Source organism: Bemisia tabaci, chromosome 5 (genome assembly GCF_918797505.1).
Source record: "Bemisia tabaci chromosome 5, PGI_BMITA_v3".
NCBI classification, from domain to species: domain Eukaryota; kingdom Metazoa; phylum Arthropoda; class Insecta; order Hemiptera; family Aleyrodidae; genus Bemisia; species Bemisia tabaci.
This window is the reverse complement of record NC_092797.1, coordinates 44,646,640-44,669,513: the sequence shown is the minus strand read 5'-3', so window position 1 is coordinate 44,669,513 and position 22,874 is coordinate 44,646,640. Positions and strand designations below refer to the sequence as shown.

The window sequence follows — 22,874 nt, the reverse complement described above, 5'->3', positions numbered from 1 at the left end:
GATTTACTTAGTACCTCAGTAATAACATGGAAAATTTTTCCAATATCGATACTCTAAAAGAAGGGGGGGGCACCAATTCCTAACATCCATTTGTATATTTTGCATTGCAAATTTGCATTAGAGGATGAGAGAAATAATTACCATTTCCTTTTTATTCAGTATGCAGTTGCGACATTAAGTTCGAATGACTCCCGTCCTTTACATCCCTAGAATTAATCCCGGTATCGGAACTTGGCTGATTTGAAAACGCCTTCAATTGCGGCGTGATACCTCACGCATTTCGGAGAGTTCAAATAGTTGTATCATTGCGCCGTAAGAATGTGACGGAAGATTAAAATGGAAAAAAGCCTCCATGCACGCTGGGTTTGTCGATTTCCTTTGACATTTTTGCAGTGGAGAATGCATAGCTGAAGTGCGCTCCAGCTAGAATTGTATTTAGCAAATGGGTGGTTTTTATACGAAGATTAAAAATAAACAAGTGGCACGGAATATATCAAGAGAATATGAACTATGCAAAACGATAATCCGGGGGCTAGAAAGACAGAAAAAAGGATCCTAAACACTTTTATATCGGAAAATTTAGAATCCGAACTATGTAAGTCAATTTAATGTTATAAAGGAGTGTTTTTCATTTTTTTTAAACATATTTTTTCGTTTTTGTCGAAAGGGTATTTCTCTTCCTTTCAAATGTGCGAAGATATCATTTTAACAATTGTTTAAAGGAGGGGGGGGGGGGGGGGCAGTACACCCCTCCTCTCTCCTGTTATGGTCTCACATGGTATCCGCATTCCGCATTATTTGAATTATTCAGAACAACATGACAACACAGCTTATGCAGTATAAAGCAGTTTGTCAGACAAATAAGACAAAAATTATTTGGAAGTCAAATGGAGGGAACTTCAAAAAAAAATATAGTACTAAGTCTTTTTAAAATTCGTACATCTGATAATTTTAATTAAAATTCCTGATTACATCCTAAGCTCTCGTTAAAGGATCATTATATTGCGAAATAAGTATGCGAGATAATCCAATAAATTTTCCAATTTAACTTCATGTATCGACATTTTGTGTTTACAGTTGCATAACTTGATTATTTACAAAAATTTTATCTCCTCTCGTATTTTTCTGAAAAATTGATTAAATTTCATCGAAAACTAGTCTCTGATGCAGTTCATTGATCAATTGAGAACGTAAAGTTTTTCGGTTCTGTTATTGTTGTACTTTCTGTGACTGGAACTACGAAGTCTCATCCGTAGAAATGCTATGGCGAAGTTTGTCTGTGTTTGCCTTAGTTTTCACGTGTGTTAAAAGTTTGGGTGATCCGTATCAAATTTTGAACGTGCCGAGGACATCAACACCTCAGGAAATCAAAAGAGCCTACAAACAACTGGCCAAAGAATGGTAAGCTCTCACAATTATTCTTCGTGCATCTCTTGTTTTCCATTTCTTATCATCAGTAAGGGTGTACATGCAAGTGTATAAACTTACACCGTGCCGTAATTTTATCACTGAAGTCGTCAGACTTCCCAAAGTTTTGGTTCATTATATGGGCAGAGTTCCTTTGGCACCCACTGAGATTTACGCTTTCGTTATACTATCTCATTGTGCCCCGATGAATGGAGAGTTGAAGTTGGTGTGAGTTGCAGACGTCGAATCCAAGATCTTCAAGTACATGTCAAAATCAAAACTTAAACTCCGCAGCAGTTCCTTATCTAATTGCTTAGTCAGTGTCCTAGGAGACGGAGTTAGTGATTATGCCACTTGGTGTATAACATTTTTGACGTTTCCATTCAGAGTATCTGGCCTATTTTGCAATCTATCATTTTGTCATTCTTTCCTAGAATGGCACAATTTGCAATTATCCAATCGTAAAGTAAGCACCAAGGGAGTCTAGTGGAAAGTGACTGTTCTCATTCTTAACACTGTAGTTCCAATCTTAGTTAGTATGTATTGTTTTGAATAGGAATCATAACGGGGGCGGCTACATGCCTGTTGTTTCGGCTTATAGTCAAATCTGGTTATGATACAAACTCTACCTTCGGTGTTGCCAGTTCACTCATGACGCGCGTGCCTTTTAACCTGATCTACACCCTTTCATATTCCATAACAATGATAATTATATTACTGTCTTGTTTTAGGCATCCAGACAAAAACAAAGATCCGGAAGCCGAAGAAAAATTTGTTGAAATCAAACAGGCGTACGAGGTAAGTTCCTCTATCTTTTTTAATACAACTAAAGTTTTTCAAAAGTTGAAATGTTATGAACATTTTAGGAAATAGCCTCTTGAAAGAGCAGCAATCAATTTATGCATTATTTACCATAATTTAAACCAGAACCTATTTACCTACTTCATTGTATTATTTTTTTGAATCCTGTTTAAGGCAGAATAATAGGCCAAGTTTAACAGAAATACACTCAGCCGCATTAAATTGGAACAGAAGAAGATAGGTTTGAAGTCTTTTGTCTTTCTAAAATTCAACATTAAGGACAAAGTTCTTGGACTATTTTCTCCTCTAAAATATTTTTTCTGGACTTCAAATTTTTAATAGGCGAGAGTTTACCGGTAGTTGAACTCAAAACTACTTTCAACTCATTTTTTTCTAAAATGTGACTTAGTGTGTTTCTAGTAAACTCGGTCCTAATGGTGTGTTTGCATGATACTGACCAAGGTCTTCTGAAAAATTGTTTATAGATTGCTAACTATAAATTAAAATAATACACAAAAATAGCCTGCATAATTCAAGGAAACAAAACACAAGAAAATGGGCATTGGGCAACCAAGGCTTAAAAAAAAAAAAAAAAAAAACCCCCATTAGAATACCTGGGACGTTGAATGAAAAAGTACAATTTTTTGAGAAATCTTTTAGTCTCTCCCATCATATGTTTCATATTGAGCAGTGTTTTTCTCAAAAGGCATGCATTTATCTTTCCTAAGGCCTTTTCAAATAAAATCCCTTACTTAGTTTCATTTTATAAAATGCAAAATGAACAAGACTGTGTGTGATACAAGTACTTAATTTATTCAGTTAATTTTTTTTTATTGAATCAACCCATTTGCTACTTACTTTATTTTTCACTTCCAGTTACTCTCAGATCCAGAACGCCGACAGCAATTTGACGTATTTGGAACGACTGAGGAGCAGCCCCAGCGCGATGATGGCAGAACGCAAAGATTTGATGCCGATTTCTTTGCCGGCTCAGGTTTTAGTTTCAAGTTCCAGGACAGAGACATCACTGTTTTCCACAAATTAACCATCAGCTCTAAGTAAGATCTATCTTTTTGTGCTTTATCTTTAGCAGTGTGAGGTAATGCAAGATGTGATCCAATGAATTTTAAAATGGGCCTGTTGCATGCAAGAGGTACAGCTACGCGAATACTCTTTAGTGGTTAAATGACACGAAAATTACGATGGTCACATTAAAAAAATCTGAAATACACTCCTTACTGCGCAATTTGCGTTGTCAGGAACGCGCTTTTTCAAATTTCCCGCGTCTGGGGGCAGTTTTCTAATCACCGGAAAGGAGCAAACGGCGGGCTCGGTGATTTCAGGAAGATGCCGAGTCGTTGTTGTTGTTGTTATTTTTTCCTTTAGTTTGTTTACAAACCCAAGGTGATCTCTTATAGTGGTCCATATACGCTTTATGCGGTAACCAAATCGATCAACTTTTAAATATCCAAAGCAATCCTTCTACATTTCATTTCACGATATCACGAGCTCCGATTTTTAGGTTATGTTGTCAGTTTTAGTTGACCGGAAATAGCAGCGAGTTGCCGTCAATTGTTTCCATTAGAAAGCTGCCCCCAGATGCGGGAAATTTGAAATAGCGTGTTCCTAACAACGCAAATTGCGCAGTAAGGAGTGTATTTCAGACTTTTTTAATGTGACCATCGTAATTTTCGTGTCGTCTAACCTCTATAAAGTCTTTTCGCACGGCTGTATCTCTTGCATGCAACAGGCCCATTCAAACGCAGATCATCCGCTTTGACAAATATCTCATAAAGCAACAGGATTGTCTGGTATAACTGATTGATACTCTTCTCAGTTCTGTCCTGACTCCTGCTACTCTGCTCCTTCAAAAATTCTGACAGAATGTTGTAGAAAATTAATGTTACATGCATACAATCTAATTTTTTAGGTTACATTTCAAGGATAAGTAATTTTCTCAGGCTTTTTATAACATAATTTCCGATTGCATACCCTCTCATACTGTTGACTAACCTCTGTGGTGTTAGTATGTTTGTATGTTCAATAATTATTTGAGTAAACAATATTGTGATGGATGAAAATGGTACTTTAGTCATTGGGGTGCCATTATTATCATGGTCTGGGTATTCATATGATTTTTTTTTTTTTCAGGATTTACGAAAATAAGATGGTTCCTAAGAGTACTCACATACCGTATCTTATGTTGTTCTACTCCGATTGGTGTTTTTCATGTCTGCAGATTGAGCCTATTTGGCGGAAAGTAATCGAAGAACTCGAGCCTCTTGGTACGTTTTGAAATACAATATTTTTGTTCCCATTTAATTATTTATCTGGTCTGTGAAGCAACACGCACAACTTACAGCATGTTGCTCACCAGACAATTAATGAGAAACACTTTCTATCCGCTTCATCGTTTTGAAAACTTCAAAACTAAATCTAACAAGTAGCACAAAACATTATCCGTCTCTGGAATGAGATGAAATACGATCGTATTAGGAAGGCTTAAAAATTATGTCAACCACAAAAACGTGATGCCTCAGCATATAGCTGACTTGACAACTTTTTTCTCAGCAAAAATGAAAATTTGGATGATTCTCAAGTACATTCAAGTTTCCACAGCATATCCGAAGCTCTCCTAATTAATATATTTTAATGGTGTGTGTCTCCTAATAACATAGCAATACATTTTTTCTCAATCTCAGGTGTTGGCGTGGCAACAGTTCATGCCGAAAACGAGCAAATGCTTGCTCGAAGAATTGGAATTCGTTCACTACCTAGTCTTGTCCTACTCATCGATGGGAGAACTAGTGTGTTCCGAGAATCATTGTACAGCGTTCAGAAAGTCATCGGTGAGACACTACAATTCTTTGGTCTCTTACGTTTTATCTGAATACTTTAATTACTGATTGATAAAAATCTTAGATATCAGGTTGAATGGTTTTTACATATCCTCGAGTTTCACATTGATTCACCAATTTTTTCTTTTTTGTTGTGGCCCAATCCATGAAGAGGTTGGTGTTTGTTTGAAGACAATAGCTATCTTGAGCCTTTCAGCTCATCTTCAAGTCATTATACACTTTTGCGATTCCTCTCTATTGCGGTCCAAATAAATCATTATAATGTATGTTTTCTCATTAAAATTGTGTGTATGTAGAGCACATCATGTACAACAAAAATTATGAAAAATATTTCGTTACCAAGATATTAGCGATTTTTAATGCATAAATTAAAACTTTTTGGTCATAGAAAAACCCTATTCTACGTGTTGAATTCATAGACCCATAAATTAAGGAATATAAATTTTATTTTTGTAGAATTTGTCAGAATGAAGATGCCTTATAAACTGAGTGAAACGATAACTGACGACAATGTCAACCAGTTTCTGGGTGAATGGGCTGCTGACAACCGGGTTCGAGCACTTCTCTTCCACCGCCAAGCAACAATTCGCCTGCGTTATCTGCTCCAAGCTTACTATCACCGAGACAGGGTTGCTTTTGGGTAAATTATTTTCCTCATTCTTTGATCAGGTTGAATTATTTGCTTTTTACGATAATTGGTTGGAGTTTCAAAGTATAGTAGTGAATAATTCATTTAGTAAGTGAAGAAAATTTTTGTCTTATAGTTAAGAAAAACCTGTAAAAGTTGCAAAATTTTCACATGCTGTGGTGTGTCAACACTTTACAGGATGAACTGAATAGGAAGTTTAAAACACTGCACACTTAATGGGCAAGATTCCAATGATGAAATTTTTTAAAATACTTAAGTACCCATAAATTATTTTCCAGTAAGTTGCGAAGCAAGGCTCTGTGAAACGCGTCCGTCTGACAAAAAACTTTTGTGTTCACGATTTTAAGAATTTTACATTTTAAATTTTTAGATATTGTATTTTTTCGCGTGTCAAGTGTGAATCCTTTATTTTACGTAGATTCGTTTCTATTCAAAATGAAAACACAAAAGAAGTGCAAGAAAGATTCCAAGTAGCGACGGACAAGGACACGCTGCTTTTGTTTAACGAGAACACTGACCGACCAATGGCAAGTCTGAGCATGATCGAAATTCCTGTAGCTACTATGCGTGATGTCATAGATGCCAACAAACTCCTACTGTTGCCCAGGCTGTCCTCTCAGGTATTTTCATTTATTGTTAAAAAAATATACAATACATAAAGAAGAGAAATTATGTAACATGTAGTCCTGCCATCAAGCACAGCTTCCTCAGCAGGAGAAATGTATTTTTACAAGGGAAAATACAAGATTGAAATAATGACATCAAATTCAAACTTAACTTTAGTTGATTGACTTGTTGCCTGTGTCCTGAACTAGATAGATTTCAGTGCACTTAATGACATAAAGAAATAAAAAAAAACCAGAATTGAAAAACTCAAACTCACAAAAAATAAAATGAAACTACTGACGCTTTGTGGGGCTCCCCAGCCCCTTCTTCAAGGTTGAATTCCGACTGGCTGTTTTTTGTCATTATTCCACACATCTCAGTCATTCTTTTCTTTTTTATCAGGGCTGCCATCTATCGCTACGGGCAGACAGTTTTGCAAACATTCCAAATCCTTTACCAACTTCTGTTCTTGTACATTTGAATAGTTTCTAAGATGTTTATTTGCCTTCTATCACTTGTTGCACTTAATAAGTTACTAGATAAGGTCTGAACTAGAGTTGCATGGTTCCGCATTAAATTCTAACGTGTAAAATGACTCACACAAGAAGAAGTTCGGAAATTAACTCAAATTCAAAACTGCAATTGCAGCTGAATCTAATCTGTTGCTGTTGTTGTTAATATATTTTCTAGGAGTTGATCTCTAGACTTCCTGCTCTTTGATGAGCTTTCCTTGCTAAGTTTTGAAGAGAAAATATGTAACGTAGTGCTTCCATTCATACCTTATGTAGTTGTCCACTTGAGAAAAATGTTGAATATAATCAGTTAAATAAACATCAGTCTTAATATTTTTGGTAAAATTAGTTGGTTGGTTTCATTTCAGTAAACCAGTTTGTTGTTGTAATTTTTGGAAGTATAGTAGAAACAACAAATCATGACACACGTTTATAACAGAAAACCACTTATATCGTTACTTTTGTGGGGTATAGAATATAATCCTATTTCTATGGAGACAGAAAGAATCCTTTATGTGGTCATACAATTTTTTATTTAAAATTGCATCTAAATTTTTCACTTCTGAACTGGCATAAAGCGTGATCTTTTGTCATATTGCAGGCAATGTTGGACACACTCTGTCCTGTAGATTGGACGAGTGCCACTAGAATTAAGAAACTGTGTGTCCTGTTAGTGAGTGGGAACACTCCTTACCACGATCCGCACCGGCAGTCACTGCGGCGTTTTGCGCAGGAATCTCGCTATCCGCACGACAAAGTGTCCTTTATGTATGTATTTCAAGAGCGGCAATCTCAGTTCATCAATGCACTTACTTCAGGTGAGTTCTGTCAAATAATAAAATCATCAAACCCGGAAAAAATTCAAGTGTTTTGAATGTAATGTCAAAAAAAAAAAAAAAAAAAAAAAAAAAAAAAAAAAAAAAATGCCCTTAAGAAAGCAAGATTCCCTTTATTTTTTATGATTTTTTCCCTTTTTAAGACAATGGGAAAGCTGGAATAGATTTTTTAGGTTCTCAATATCAGCAGTTAAAAAAAATGCATTGAGAGCTGTTTTTTTTTTTTTGGTCCAATCTATGGAGTTAATAAAAATGAAAGTTGACTGCGGAAGAATGAATCCAAATCTGTATTAGAGATTCAGAGAAATGTAGACAAGACATATAGTCTAATCAAGAAGGCACAACAAAGCGGCGTTGCTGCCATTGTTGTTTGTGTAGTTACCAAATTTTTAAATGTCTTTCAATCAATCAAAATGCAGCAAGGCCAAGCAAATGACGTCAGTCTGCCATTTTTACTCATCCGCTTTTTGATGAAGTAGATTTAGTTGTAAACAACCTGTTGACCGCAGACCTGGCTAACATATGGTTGGTCATCGGATCGAACGATCGGATACTCGGCGCTGCGCAATGTGGACTATAAAAACGCGTCTGAATTTGTTGGGACGAAACTTGAATAAAAAGTTGCACTTCTTCACTTCATAAATTCATTTTTTACTGAATTGTGTGAAAATAATTTGAGGTTATTTATCGACCAAGCCTATGTCGCATGCTCTGGAGGTGCGTTTAGCTTGTAGACGCTATGTCGCCTCTCTGTCTATGAACCGACAAGGCATGGATTTCAAAAATCGCGCTTTCTTCTAAGTCAACTGTGCGACACGACAACATAGAGTTGATTTCATTTCAATAATCAGCCTGCAGGAGCTTCCAAAGTACTGAAACAAATGATGAAAAAAGAAAGAAATATCCCTAAAAATTTGAAATAGAGTCAAGAACTTGAAAAAAAAGTCAGACATCTACCCAGGTTATTCTTTTTTCTATGTATACTAATTTGATCCTCGTTTTAGGAAGGTTCAACCGATTCTGCACCCTTGCTTTTTTCTGCCTTTGTGCCAATTTTTAAGTGCCCAATCCAACTTATGTTTGTTTCCACACATCATTTTATTTTTTCCCTCCCTACCTTAATTTTCCAGGTGAAGGGAGTCCAGACGAGCCCTTACTCCACATAGCCGTTCTCTGGAGGAGGGATAACAAACATATCAAATATGAGTGGATACTTGGTGGAGACTCATACTCGACTGACTACAACACTACAAAAGTAAGTATAATGAACCACTAGACAACGTACGACTTTAAGCACTCTATTACATGTCTCTGAATTTCATATAGAACATGATTCTCTCATCGAAAATTACTGAAATGAACTCCTGACTAAGATATTAACGTTTTTATTGTACGTTGACTACGGGAAATTTGAATTGCCCGGTCCCAAGAAACTCAATACCCTACGTGAGTTGAATCGCGCCTTACAAGAGTTTCGGCAGGGTTCTTAATCGAGCATTGCTCCTTTTCCATCCTTTATTGTTCAAAGTGTAATCAATTTACTATAGCTGAGCCAAAGCGTCATGATCGAGGCTACTATAGTTTCGAATCGCAATAACTGCCACGGTAATGTTTAGTGTGCGATTTGACTCACGCAGACCTTTGAGTTTTCATGAGCGGGAGGTTTGAATTCACGCGTCAAGAAACATGGAATATCTTGGTTAGGAAATAGTTTCAGTAATTTTCGTTCCTTGAATCCTGTTCTACGTGAAATTATAGTCGAGAGACATGTATCAGAATGCTTAATGTTGTACCTTATCTGGTAGTTCGTTCTATTTTTAATTCATTCTTGATAACCCATTCAGCAACTTGAAACATATCCTAAACACATAGGGTAGTTTAAGTGAAGGGATGCTAAAGCAAGCTGCTTTTAGACATTTCCCACCAAAATCCAACCAATAATTCTAAGTGCCTGCAGTCGTTTAAAACTAAAAAACGTGTGATTTTGACCTTTCAAATTGTCCTTGTAGGAGTAGATTGTACACATTATGTTGCAATCAACATAATTTCCCCTACCCTTACTCCTCTACTTAGTTGGACATATCTGCACGACTCTCTTGCTTAAAGTCCCTCTTACGATGGAAAGTCTCATATCTGCAGTATTTTTCTCAATTTATTTTGATAATATCAATATATTACGTTGATATTGTTTCCAGGAGCGCTTGGAGCCAGTTTTGGAGCGTTTATTGCATTCAGACAGTGCATCAGCTTTACTCCATGAAGCTGTTATTACTGAGCTTACAGATGAGCATGCTCAGAACCTCGCCTCAAGGGTGATGTCGCGCATTCTCAGCTTCTTCGATGCTGTGACGAGTAACCTTGGCAAGGAAGATATCTTCCCGGTGGCGACAGTCATTGTCACCATCTGCCTTCTCATTTGTGTCAGCTACTTTTTGGCCCATCTTATGTGAGTTCAGAAATGCATTGCTCTCATTTTTCGATCAAAAATGGATATTTTTTAAAAATGAATTATTGCCGTAAAGAATTTGGGAGGCTGAAGAGGTTTGAGAATATCGGGATTTGTTCAACAATAATGAGGCAAACAACATCAGTCATTGCTTAATTTTCTCTGTTTTATTTTTTCTCACAGGAAACTAAGCAACACTTAAACTTGAAATTTTGTGAGGATATTTTTCATAATCTAGAATAAATTCGTTGGGACTTTGAAAGCACTATTAGTTCTCTGTCAAAAAAAACAAAACATAAGAGAAAATTAGGCAGCATAAAATTGTCACCTTCTGGCCAAAGTATCACAAGTGCCATTTAGTCTTAGACGCTATGTTGCTTGACATCTCAATATTATTTTAACTTTATCTTTAAAACTTTTGCTACTACTTTAACAAAAATTTCAGGGCTTAATCTCAATGACAGAATAAATATAAGTCAAATTTTGTTTATGTTGTTCTGTTCGGTAGTTTTTCTGTAAAAGATTGGACTAGTTTGAGAAATTTATTTTTTGCGATTTGTAGGCCAGAAGGTGACGAAATGTAGTCAAGCTAATTTTGCTGGGACTTAGGGACAATCACATGTGTCAAATGAAGTTTATAAAGTAATCTTTGAAGCGGAACTGAATCAGAGTGCTTCCTTTTACAGGAATCTTGAAGAATCAGAAATAAAGAAGTCCACGCAAAATAGCGAACCCAAGAAAAAGCCGACGCCGCCACCTGCAACAACGCGTGAGCTGAAGCTTCATGAGCTGCGGGCAGAAACGTACAACGGACTGATACGACTTCTGAAGCCTGGTTGTCGCACCATCATCCTTGTTGTTGATACGGAGTCCCGGAAGAAACTCATCATGCAATTTCATCGCATCGTGTGGCCTTATCGCAAGTGAGTATTGTGCTCTTCTTCTGTTACTGAGATATTCCTTTAGACAAGGAACAGTCTGACAAAGCTCTATTGATTCTTGAAGGCAGGATTAATTTAAAATCATTTCCTTCACCCTTACCCAAAAAGAGGAGGGCATTGAATACAATCATCCTTTTTTTAAATCAAAACTCAACCTTTTCCTTTGCCGTTTGTGCCTGCGCCTTGATAAATAATGAGTTTTTGGTTTTTTAAATGCAATTCCTCTTGTCTTTTTTAATATATTTTTTCAAAGTTTTCCAAGCCTAGAAGATTCCTGTATCAGAAGCACAGAGTAAAATTACCGTTTGAGATATTTTAGAATCCTAAATATATTTTCTGTAACTATTTATTTTTTCAAAATATTTCCTAAAAAAGGATAATACCAGTATTGTATTCTAATTGGGAAAAAAACAAGAATATAATTATGTTTAACTTTGTAGAATTGTAAATATTCCTCTGAAAAATTCAACTTCTAAGTCTCACCAAAGTCTTCAAATTAGTGTCTTTTCCAAAGAAAATACAATATTGTTTTACATTTTTTTCTGCTCTTACTCTTTTCTTTTTTATTTTCCCCTGTTCCTTCTCCCTCTTCTTCTATTAGGTAAATATTATTCTGAAATTCTTGTCCGTTTGCAGAAATAAAACATTAATGTTTGGTTACATCAACCTGGACCGAGCATCGTGCCGAGAGTGGTTCTCGCAGATTCTGTCAATGAGCCTCCTTGAGCCACGACCATTAAGCATAAACCCGCACAATTGTATCGGAACTGTCTTATCGCTCAACGGATTGCGAAAGTACTTCTGCATATATCACGCCAAACACCCTGAATCAAGAGGCAAATCAGAACAGGTAAATCTCTACATAACAGGTCAATCTCTACTCGTATAGGTAAAAAAAATCTGGAATGGAATTGAAACTGAAGCACATAGTTTAATTCTCAAGTAGTCAGTCTCATAAAAGACTAAGAGAGATTTACTTTCCGCAATCTATTTTGTTGGCATTGAAAAACAGAGAAACATTTTATTGGAAAATGGGTAGAAATTTTACGGTGAAGACTAAAATTCTCTCCAGTTGCTCCATCAAAGATGCAAAAACTTCTTGATGAAACGAACAGCAGGTGGCCATAGGTTGTGTGAAAAAAAGGAAAGGCCCCAAAAATGGGTCACAAATTTAAGAAGGCCACACATTAACATCATAATTGCTTTCCTCTGCAAAATCAAGGTAAAAATTGCATAATTTTGCCAAAACTGCCTGTTTTTTCAAAATTATGGATATTCACACATCAGGTTATTAGTCCGATATTTTCAAGGAAAAAGGGGTTTTTAAATGGGAAAGCTAAGAACTTTCTGCATCCTTGTGCTCAACATTTCTCTAATTTTCAACAGGACTTGCGACATAGGTATTTGTTTTTAACATTGTCTGAATTTTAGAAGAATGGTCTCGAAGTCTTATTTTTTAGTCGCAATATTTCATGGTTACCAGTCCTCTATTTCTTTCATATTTGTTGCAATACAGAATTAAAATTAGTACGATTCTTGGGAGGATCCTTAATTACATTCTCCCAATACGTGGTCGGAAATTTTCACCCCGGAGTCAAGTGACAATTTTCTCATTTATGAAAAAATCCAGCGTGGACACAAATTTTTTATCATATGCAGCATCAGATAGTATTTTATGTGTCTAGCCTCATGAACACTCTTTCATTTTAATAGGTACAAAAACTGTAGAAATCAATAAAATTTTAGGGTTCACCCAAAATTACATTTTCTCGATAGAGAAAATTTTCATAACTCTCGCAATGGAAATTTTCATGGAGGAATCTGCCGAAATATCATCTGTTTTGTAAGGATTTTCAATTCTAGGTACAGATTATCAATTGTATGCAGTTTTTACTCATCAAACGGTATTTTTTGATGGTGAACCACTTATTTCGTTTGCGGTGTTTAAAAATCTCTGCTCCCATTTTATTTTTTTGAAGGAGAACAAATCAGTATCATTCCTTGAAGTTTTCACAAAGTTCTCTTAGGACAGGGAAGAAAAATTACAGAAGTTTTCAAGAATTGAAAGTGAGCGATTTTCCACTAAAAAAATAAAGTATGGCAGGAAGTCCGCAACGGAGCAAACCAAGATACATGGTCTGGTGGTTTTACCATCGTTTTATATCTCCTGCCCAACAAACAGTTATTTAATTTGGTTGTTGCACCTGATTTTCTTACAACTTGTTCTGTTCTCAGCGATTGAATAGAATGACCAAGGAGCTTGGCAACGGCAAATCAGGAGCATTTTTAGGATTCGAATCTGATACTGACAGTGGGAACTCGGACATTGAAGCAGGATGGAAAGTTGATTCGGTAAATACATACTCAAATTTTTTTGGTGAATCTACTCAGCTGTGAGCTTGGTTTTCCCTGCATACCACAAGTCCTGCGGGGCAATTATTGAAATGATATCGACTGTATGTCGTGTTGCGCCATCGACTAAGTGGCTCTTAGTCAATGGCGCGACACGACAAAGCGGCGACATACAGTCAATATCATTTCAATAATCGCCCCGCAGGCATGTTTTAGACACCCCATTTTTAACAAAGAAAAATCTGTTTCTCCTCTAATAAAAAAGATTTTTTTTAAGAATAAAATTGGCATAGGTAAGTGACACATGGTGATAAAAATAGTTAAAGTCGAATATCCAAGGATGCTGCGCACACTTCACTTGATTTTTTGTTGCAGAAAGAGATAATCTCATGCTGAGATTACAAGATAAATAAGATCATTAAATAATCAGCTTTTAATACATAGAACTTTTTACTGTGGTGTTTTTCTGGTGCAATATCAGCATATCAGCATTTCTTTTCATTGTTCTTTTTTTTTTAAATTGTCAATTGAGGAAACAGCCATAATGTGACAAAGCTTCTGAGATGGTGCTTTTACATCTGTATTTTTAGAAAGGTGAACTGATTTTTTTTTTTTTTTTTTTAAATTAAATTTTTTGTACATTACTTTCTCTTTGAAGTCCGTGTCAATAATTTATTTGTATTTATTTTTTTTTCAACAGCAAGACAGCAACAAGTACAATGATGTTATATTTGAGGAGACCTTGCTAGACGGACTGCCCAATTGGCTAGACCGCCACTTTGAGGGCTCAACTCACCGGTATTATATCAACTACTGGCCAGAGTTCAATACATAAGATCGGCACTCGTCTATGGCGGGACAAAATTTTCGCTGCCATTCGTTTCCTTGCATTCTAGTCCTCTTTATCACATTTTACCTGTTTCCAGCATCCTGGGCATGTTTCTAAGATGATTTATGTGAATGGAGCACTGTAGACTCAACTCCCAGTGCTCTGAAACTCTAGTCAATATCCCCGGGAAAATCCGGGTAGTTAACCTAGTTCAAAATCGGTCGTTACCCAAATGGGTATGTGGCCTAGAAGTCTAAGAGGAACGAAATTTTTGTATGCGACCTCTGTCTTTCATCCCTGAAAATGTACGAATCACAGCCTTCTGTTAACTAGGGAGGTAAGCGACATTTTTCAAAAATTGACATAACGGTAATTTGGTAGAAACATTGACATCAATTTTTAGTTCCGGACTGAATTTACTCCCTCATTCAATCTCTCTGTGAACCAGTGACAGTACGACTCTATGTGACTGAAATCTCAGTATTAAGAGACTCAAGGTGTATGTGTCATGTGACTGCGCCATCTGTGGAAAGTTGAAAACTTTACCTTAATAGGAACTTTAGAGAAAAAATTTAAAGTACTTTTTAAAAGTACTTTGAACTACTAAAAAGAAAAAAAACTAAAAAACATAACAATTTTAGGTACTCAAACTTACATCTGTTTGTTTGTTACTTCATCCAAAATCAGTATGTAATATTTGTGGTCCTCCGAGTTAACCATCCTATGTTTAAGGTCACAATTTATTAATTTTAACTACATACCATGAAGGTGTCTTTGTTTTTTTTTTTGTATTTTTTTGCCACAAACAGAAATGACTTTTTTTCAACCTCCATTGTCACAAAATTTTTAATTTTATCTCCATAACTATATAGTGAATTCCAAACAACTGTCAATCCACTCTCAAGAAAAAATTATATCAAATATTGCGGTCCAATTGAGGGGTGTCCGTATATGGTGTCAGGCTTAGGTATGTAGGGGGAAAACAGCTTAATCATTCTCTCTGAAAACAGAGGGAGTAGGAGAGGTTAGTTGAAATAGAGGGGAAGGAGGGGTGAAAAATTGGCTAAAGTGCCTGATGTCACTTATTGACATCCCCTAATTTGCTGAAGGTGTCCATTATCATTATTTACTCTTTGTAGTTAATTTAAACGTAGTTTCTATTTTCAATTCCAAAAGACAAGCTTGTATTTTTGTTTTCTGACTTCTACAAAAGAGTCAATCATGTGGTTCAAAAAGTTGAAGTCACATGTTTCAAGCACATGATTTCTAGTTACCAGCATGCGACAGATTAATTTCTTTTGTTGATTTAGTTAATTTTAATATTAAGGTATACACATCACTGTTTTGAAGACTCACTAACATGAAGGGCAAATGGGACTCTACTCTCTCCTTTTTTTTTGAAAAATGGAGCGAATGAGGAGGAGGAGAAAACAGGAAAATGCACAAAAAAACGATATTTTTTTTATGTGAACTATAGATTTGTCCCCTCCTTCCTAGCGGCTGGATCGCTTCTGTGTTGACTACATACTTCCTGTAGGTTTATCATTTCTGTCGGTTGTACAGTTAGAATTCCTTCTAAGTTCATTTTAAGCCTTTAACAATACAGGTGACTATTTTAGCCTTAATTGTATGTAAATTTCTAGTTCAAAATAGTTATCTAATGGTTTTAATGTGGAGGCCTCCCTGGTTTCAAGGTTCACTTGACAGGAAAATCGTTTCATCTTTTATTTTATCCATCTTCTTATTTTGAAGATGCATTGATGAAAGAAAATTCAGACAGGCATTTATTTTAAATTAACCCTACAGTATATCAATTTTGCCCGCTGAAGTGAAAATCAAATCACATACTCATCTCCATCCCCTGGATGCTCCTGTTTCCGTATTTCAGTTCATGCTGGAATACTCAGGAGTTTTTTCAAAGTTTTGTCAAGAATCGGTCCATATCAATGGTAACGGTAGAACTAAAATAAAGAAAATATGAAAAAAATGATCCAGAAAGAATTGGTTGGCATCTAATTGTTTATCCCTAATAATCCAATTTTCCATCATAATTTGTTTTTGTGATGATGGGTTTAATCATTGCATTTGTTGTGACTTATGATTTTTGTATGCCTTTTAAGTAATCTGTAAACACTATTGCAATGTTTTTTTTTTTTAATTTGATAAGAGCTAAATTTTTGAGAAATGTCATGGAATTTTCTTTCGGTTTTTAAACCTCACGGATCGATAATATATGTTGAGGTTCATCTGTTGGGTGTCCGATAATAATGGAAATATCATCGTTCCTCAGACCAACACTTATCCACACCAATAGCACATACCATTGTTTCTTTCCTCTGTCTATTTGTTTGGACTAATCTCATTTTTATTTGCCGATCAATAAGTTCAGATCACAATAGGATTTCATGACTAGCGTTGACCCATCACTATTATTGTTTAGTAATTAGTAACATAAAATTTACACACAAGCTTTTGCTTCCTCCCTCGCAATTCTCACATCTTCTCTCAATCGGACGACTTTTCAGCATTCCTCCTCTGGAACAACCATGGGAGGAATTAGATCACATTTAAATGGTGTACAAACAACCTGAGACAATCCTATTTCAGCTTCATATCACCCACAGCCGCTCAAATTTTGTGTAAAGTAAATTTCACTGTAGAGGTACATAAATTTTTCATTTTTCTTTTATTTTTTTCGAAACATAACCATTGTAGTCTTTTGGCCTGAACTTCCATACAATGCTATCTACAACAAGAGGCCAATAAACTAAGGAGAGTGAATGTTATTCTAAAAGCCAATTAGAGAAGGGTTTCTCCAAACATTTCACCTTGGGTTTCCTAATGATTCCATAGGCAAAAAAGGCTGATTGTCTCATGATAAAGTAACAGTAAATAAGATGCTGTGATCGCTCAGTGGAACTCTTAACATTGCGCCTTATACGCCTGCGTTCAAATTGAGGCTTAAATCTGTTTCCTCGCTTGCACCGCCCATCCTGGTCACCGCCAATTGTTAAGCCTCAGTTGCGGCGGAATAAAGTGCATGGCTTACATATCGAGAGTTCTGCTCAGAGCGTATGCAGTATTTTTACAGGAAATTTTGGTGAATACCTCTCTTTATATCAAAATGATAAATTTTCTCCCGAAAAACCACTATTTAAGAGTATTTTTTTCTGGATGCTAGCAAGGATTTTAATGAATCCCCCACAGTCAGAGGTGCCGCTCCAAAGTCCCAAAGGCTGAATCAAATCCCTCAATCCATCAGTATTAGCCAAAATATTGCCTTTAACAGCAAGAGTGTCATACCTTGGCATTTTTCTCATAAAAAAATGAGAATAATTTCTGAGGTGCAGAAAAGTTCAAAGATCAGATTTTTCACTGTCATTTAAAATACCAAGCGTGAAGGTTATCAGATTTTTTGATTTTAGTGCTGAATAAAGCAAATTAAATAATTCTAGAATTAGGTTGAAGCACTCTTGGTATTGACGGCAGAATGCTGGCCCTCAACTTATTTATCACCATTTTCATAGAACAACGGTTCCCATTGATTTAAGGAAAGGTTTGATATGTATATCCCCCCCCCCCCTGTCATTACCTCTTTACTTATTGGATAGTGGATTTTATTGTAAATTGTATTTTACTTAGTTTTAACTTTTTTGTTACATGTTTTGAATAACAGTGGCATTAACATCTTAGCCACCTTTATGGAAGTTACCATGATGTTAAAGCTCAAGTATTAGGTTGTCAAGAGTCAAGCATGTAGAAACTCTTGGAGGACACCATGCATTTTTTAATGGTTTGTCTACAGGTCTCCAAATTTAACGAGTGTTTTAGTATCCTTCTACGTCATTGTTTTTCTTCCCTCATTCTTATTCTTCCTATCATTGCCTCCATGCACTGAGTTCCCCAGGATGGTCATTAGACTTGTAGTCTGAAGGATAATAGTTTACAACACTGTTTCCTGACGGAAAATCGGTCCGTTAAAAGATCAAATATTCTATATTTACGTTATCCTCATTTAGGTTCACTCAGTTAAAATATTTCAACCTAGTGACATTTCATCTGTGATTTTAGCTCGTGCAATCCAACGGACACTATTTTATCTGTGTGAAATGTGTCTGTTCACCTAGTGAATCATGAGTCTATTGTTTTTGATTTCTGTTTTATTGTTCTTAAGATTTGGTACATTTTTATACCATTTTTTGTAAAAGTTTTACTCGCACTTTGTAAATTTTAGAGTTAAGATGTCCTATGTACTATTGATCAGCATTATCTTTATGATTTAAATAAATGCTTCTTACTACTGTTATCTCAACTTTTGCTTCATCTCATTTTCATAGTAGAATTATAAAGTCACAGGAGCATCACTTTACATCTCAGGCTAAATATCAAGCAGGTAGCTTTGCCTTTAGTAAATGACAAGTTTTCTAGGCACTTTATGTCTGTTGCACTCTACAGTGTTGTTACGTTTCAATGATTCAAACATCCACAAGAAAAACTTATTGAAAGTGAAACTCTCAAACCATGGAACTTAGTTTACAACGTTGCAGATTTTCTGTCATACTTTATTTCCTTTATGGGAAACCGCTCCATGTCAATTCTTCAAACCTTCTGCGATTTCTTTTCTCTGTAGGAAGAAAATTCTCTGAAAACTTCAAGGAATTATGTGTGTTTGTTCTCCTTCCAAAAAATAAAATGAAAGTGGAGATTTTAAAACACTGCAAACGAGATGAGTGGTTCGGAAGTTTCCTCGGCAATATGCTGTTGCAACCTTATAGTTGAAAAAATGCCCTGGATTTTTGCCTCTAAAATTATTTCCTGGCCTTCTATTATGGCTCAATTATTCTAATGACCTCTCTCCTACAGAAATGTTACTCTAGGCTCTGAAAGATTTATCGCATGAAGAATGATCATGAAAAGAATGGATTGCTGATTTATTAATTCAATTGTTAAAAAAAGTGACTGCTATGTTTCAAATGTACATTTTACAATAGTGGAAAGCTAAATTAACCACAAAGTTTGTTAAAGAAGCATTTTTTTTGTTAAAGTACCAAAGTACCTAGCATTTTGTTGTTGTTAAATAAGCATTTTTTTGTTGTAAAATCTATACTGAAATATTACAGCCACTTTTTTCAACTACAAAACTTGTTAAATCAGCAATTTAATTTTTTCCGTGAAGGCATTAAGTACCTAAAGATGGTATTATTATTATTTTTTCTTCTTCTTACTTTAAGGCCGTTATTACCCTAATTAAGGACATTAAATGGACTACATCTTGCAATTTGGAACTATAAATTCAGCCCGGTTTAAAAACGACGTATGTGCCATTAGTTTCCCTATGTACATAAGTGTTTTTCCAGAAGAGCCAGAATTTATAGTTCCAAATTGCAAAATGCAGTCCAAATAATCCTAAACAAAATGGACTGGTCTCGAACTATTCAGCTCACATTTTTAACAGTTTCGTTTAGAAAACGTAATTGAAGACTCTTTAATCTATAATTGAGGAGCATTCCGGAAAAGGGGCACATATGCGTAGGTGCCCTTTTTCCGGAAATGGCAGAAACGGATTCTTCGCATGCTAATGTACCAATGTCCCGAGTTTCAGCTTAATTGATCAATTTTTGGAGCTAAGAGACCAAGTTTTGTGAAGTATCATTGCGCCGTAAGAATGTGACGGAAGATTACAATTGAAATAGCCTTCATGCACGCTCGCCTTTTAGTTTTCCGTTCACATTTTTGCAGTTGTAAATGCATAGCTGAATTGCGCTCCAGCTAGAATTGAGGAGCATTCCGGAAAAGGGCACATACGCGTGCCCCAGTTCCGATGTATGTCATCATCAGTGCCCAGGTAGGAGAATGAAAACTTCAAATGAGTTTTTCTTACAACTTGTTTTTTCGGTATGTGCCCTTTTTTCGGAAAGCTCCTCAATTGTATTTATAGCGAATACCTAGGTGGTTTTTATATACGAGGATTACTTAACAATTACCTAACAAGTTGTACAGAAATAGGTATAACAAAATAATATGAACAATGCAAAACGATAATCCGGGTATCGGAACTTGTCTGTGTTTGAAAACGCCTTCAAATGCGGCGTGATACCTCACGCATTCCGGAGAGTTCAAATAGTTGTATCATTACGCCTTAAGAATATGACGGAATATTACAATTATTGAAATAGCCTTCATGCACGCTGGGCTTGTCGATTTCCTTTGACATTTTTGCAGTTGTGATTGCATAGCTGAATTGCGCTCCAGCTAGAATTGTATTTAGCAAATGGGTGGTTTTTACACGAGGATTAAAAATAAAAAAGTGGTTAGAAATGAAATCAAAGTAATATGAACCATGCAAAACGATAATCCGGGTATCGGGACTTGGCTGTGTTTGAAAACGCTTTCAAATGCGGCGTGATAGGTACCTATACCTCACGCATTCCAGGGAGTTCAAATAGTTATTTTATCATTGCGCCTTAAGAATATGACGGAAGATTACAATTGAAATAGCCTTAGCACGCTGGGCTTGTCGATTTCCTTCGACATTTTTGCAGTTGTGAATGCATAGCTGAATTGCGCTCCAGCTAGAATTGAGGAGCATTCCGGAAAAGGGCACATACGCGTATGTGCCCTTTTCCCGGAAATGGCAGAAACGGATTCTTCGCATCTTAATGTACCAATGTCCCGAGTTTCAGCTTAATAAACCATTTTTTGGAGCTAAGAAACCAAGTTTTGTGAGGCTAAGTCAGGCGTTTTTCATTTATTTGCCCCTGGGTACGGTCGCCGCGACCGCGACGCGACGTTAAGGAGATAGCGCGCAGGGCGCAGGCAGGCAGACAGGCAGGTGATGGGTACTGATATAAGTAAGGATCCCTCACTACAGATGCATCGCAGTGATTCTACTAATGAATGCAATATCATATCAGGTTGCAGTGATTGTCTACGCGATGCACCGGTGACACGTCAAATTAATTTTGTAATTATTAATAATTAAATTTTTAATGGTCTCTTGTGGGTTTGAATTTTTCGACTTTTTCGCGTGTTTTGCTGTCTTTTTTATTAACGATGATCGAAAATGATACACCCGCACGTTCGCGATCGAAATTATGATTTATTTTCGTTTAGAAACTCGTTAAAGTCTTGAAAATTTAGCTTTGAAAGCCATAACCTATAACCACCGGTCCATTTCCGGAAAAAGGGCACACAACGGAAAATTTTAAAAAATTCCTCCCACAACACGGAAAGAACCGTAAGTTTTACCAATGGTCGTTATTCATTCTAGGGTGTATGAACGTTGATACGAGTGCCCCAGTTCCGATGTATGTCGTCATGAGTGCCCAGAAAGTAGGAATGAAAACTTCAAATGAGTTTTTCTCACAACTTGTTTTTTCGGTATGTACCCTTTTTCCGGAAAGCTCCTCAATTGCATATCGACGGTGAAAGTCGGCAATCACATAACTCGTTTGCGGTGTCTAAAAATCTCCGCCTCTACGTCATCTTTTAAAGGAGAACAAATTGATATTATTTCTTGAAGTTTTTGCAGAATTTTCTTCGCATTGAGAAGAAAAATCATGACAGTTTTAAAGAATTGCCGTTGTGTAGTTTTCCATTTAAAAAATAAAGTATGACAGGAAGTCTGCGACGTCGCAAACCGAGTTATGTGATTGCCGACTTTCACCGTCGATATGCACTCTGGCTGTGTTGAGTATTAGGTATAATTGTGCTTCCCTTAAGCGAGATCTTTGTCTACGTCTCGACGAGGTAGATAACTATCCACCGGTAGACTTGTTGCCTATGCAGCAGCATTGAAAGCGAACTTTAAGTGGACGGTATCTATTGATTATAGCTCACACCCGTGAAACATTTGAAAAACAACGATTTTTCCGTCGAGGAATGCTGTTTGGGAGATGTATCGCTGTGCTTGATTTTGGACCCTGTCTAAAGGTTCCAATGTTTTAGACATTGCGCATCGGCCGAGGTCCGTTTCAGCTACTCGGAGTCGATCAGGCTCAAAGTACGAGCGCGAGTGGACATCGACCGCTAGCTGTCTCGCAAGGCATTGTGCTATTCGGAAGATCGTGGCCGAAAAACTGGATTGTTGACATTCAGAGCATTCCGCAAGAAAGGACGCTCACCTCGTCGGACGTTTAAACTTTCCGAGTATTCAATGTCAAAACAGAGTTCAGGCGGATGGAAGCCACGCAAAGTTAAAACTGAGGAAACATGGGTTGGATTTTATTTCAATCCGTAACACTCGGTTTTGAAGAGAAAGTTTGACACCTATTTTCACATCTGAAATACTTATAGACGGCGTAAGTCCGCAATCACATAGGTACCTTTCTCGTTTGCGGTGTCTGAAAATCTCCGCCTCTATGTTATTTTTTTAAAGGAGAACAAATTGACATCATTCCTTTGAAGTTTTTGCAGAATTTTCTTCGCACAGAGAAGCGAAAAATCAAGGCAGTTTTAAAGGATTGGAGTAGTTTTCCGTTTAAAAAATAAAATAGGTGTATGACGGGAAGTCTGCGACGTCATAAACTGAGTTATGTGATTGCCGACTTCCATCGTTGTTACTTACCTATATTTTCTAGGCTTTGAATTTTTCATAGGAAAAAGTGAGCGTCTAGTTCTGCTCAAAACTGGACTCCT

The 22,874-nt window shown here is 36.4% G+C and overlaps 1 protein-coding gene across 1 annotated transcript; it reads left to right on the top strand.

Annotated features, from left to right (window-relative positions):
- The first annotated feature begins 1,096 nt into the window (after positions 1-1,096).
- l(3)80Fg (dnaJ homolog subfamily C member 16 l(3)80Fg) lies at positions 1,097-18,543 on the top strand. Its single transcript, XM_019042822.2, has 14 exons — positions 1,097-1,401; positions 2,139-2,205; positions 3,085-3,266; positions 4,360-4,493; positions 4,911-5,057; positions 5,523-5,706; positions 6,134-6,335; positions 7,435-7,651; positions 8,800-8,924; positions 9,865-10,115; positions 10,802-11,038; positions 11,693-11,906; positions 13,292-13,408; positions 14,109-18,543. The coding sequence occupies exons 1-14, from the start codon at positions 1,259-1,261 to the stop codon at positions 14,241-14,243; spliced, it is 2,355 nt and encodes a 784-aa protein (XP_018898367.1). The 5' UTR covers positions 1,097-1,258; the 3' UTR covers positions 14,244-18,543.
- The last annotated feature ends 4,331 nt before the right edge of the window (positions 18,544-22,874 follow it).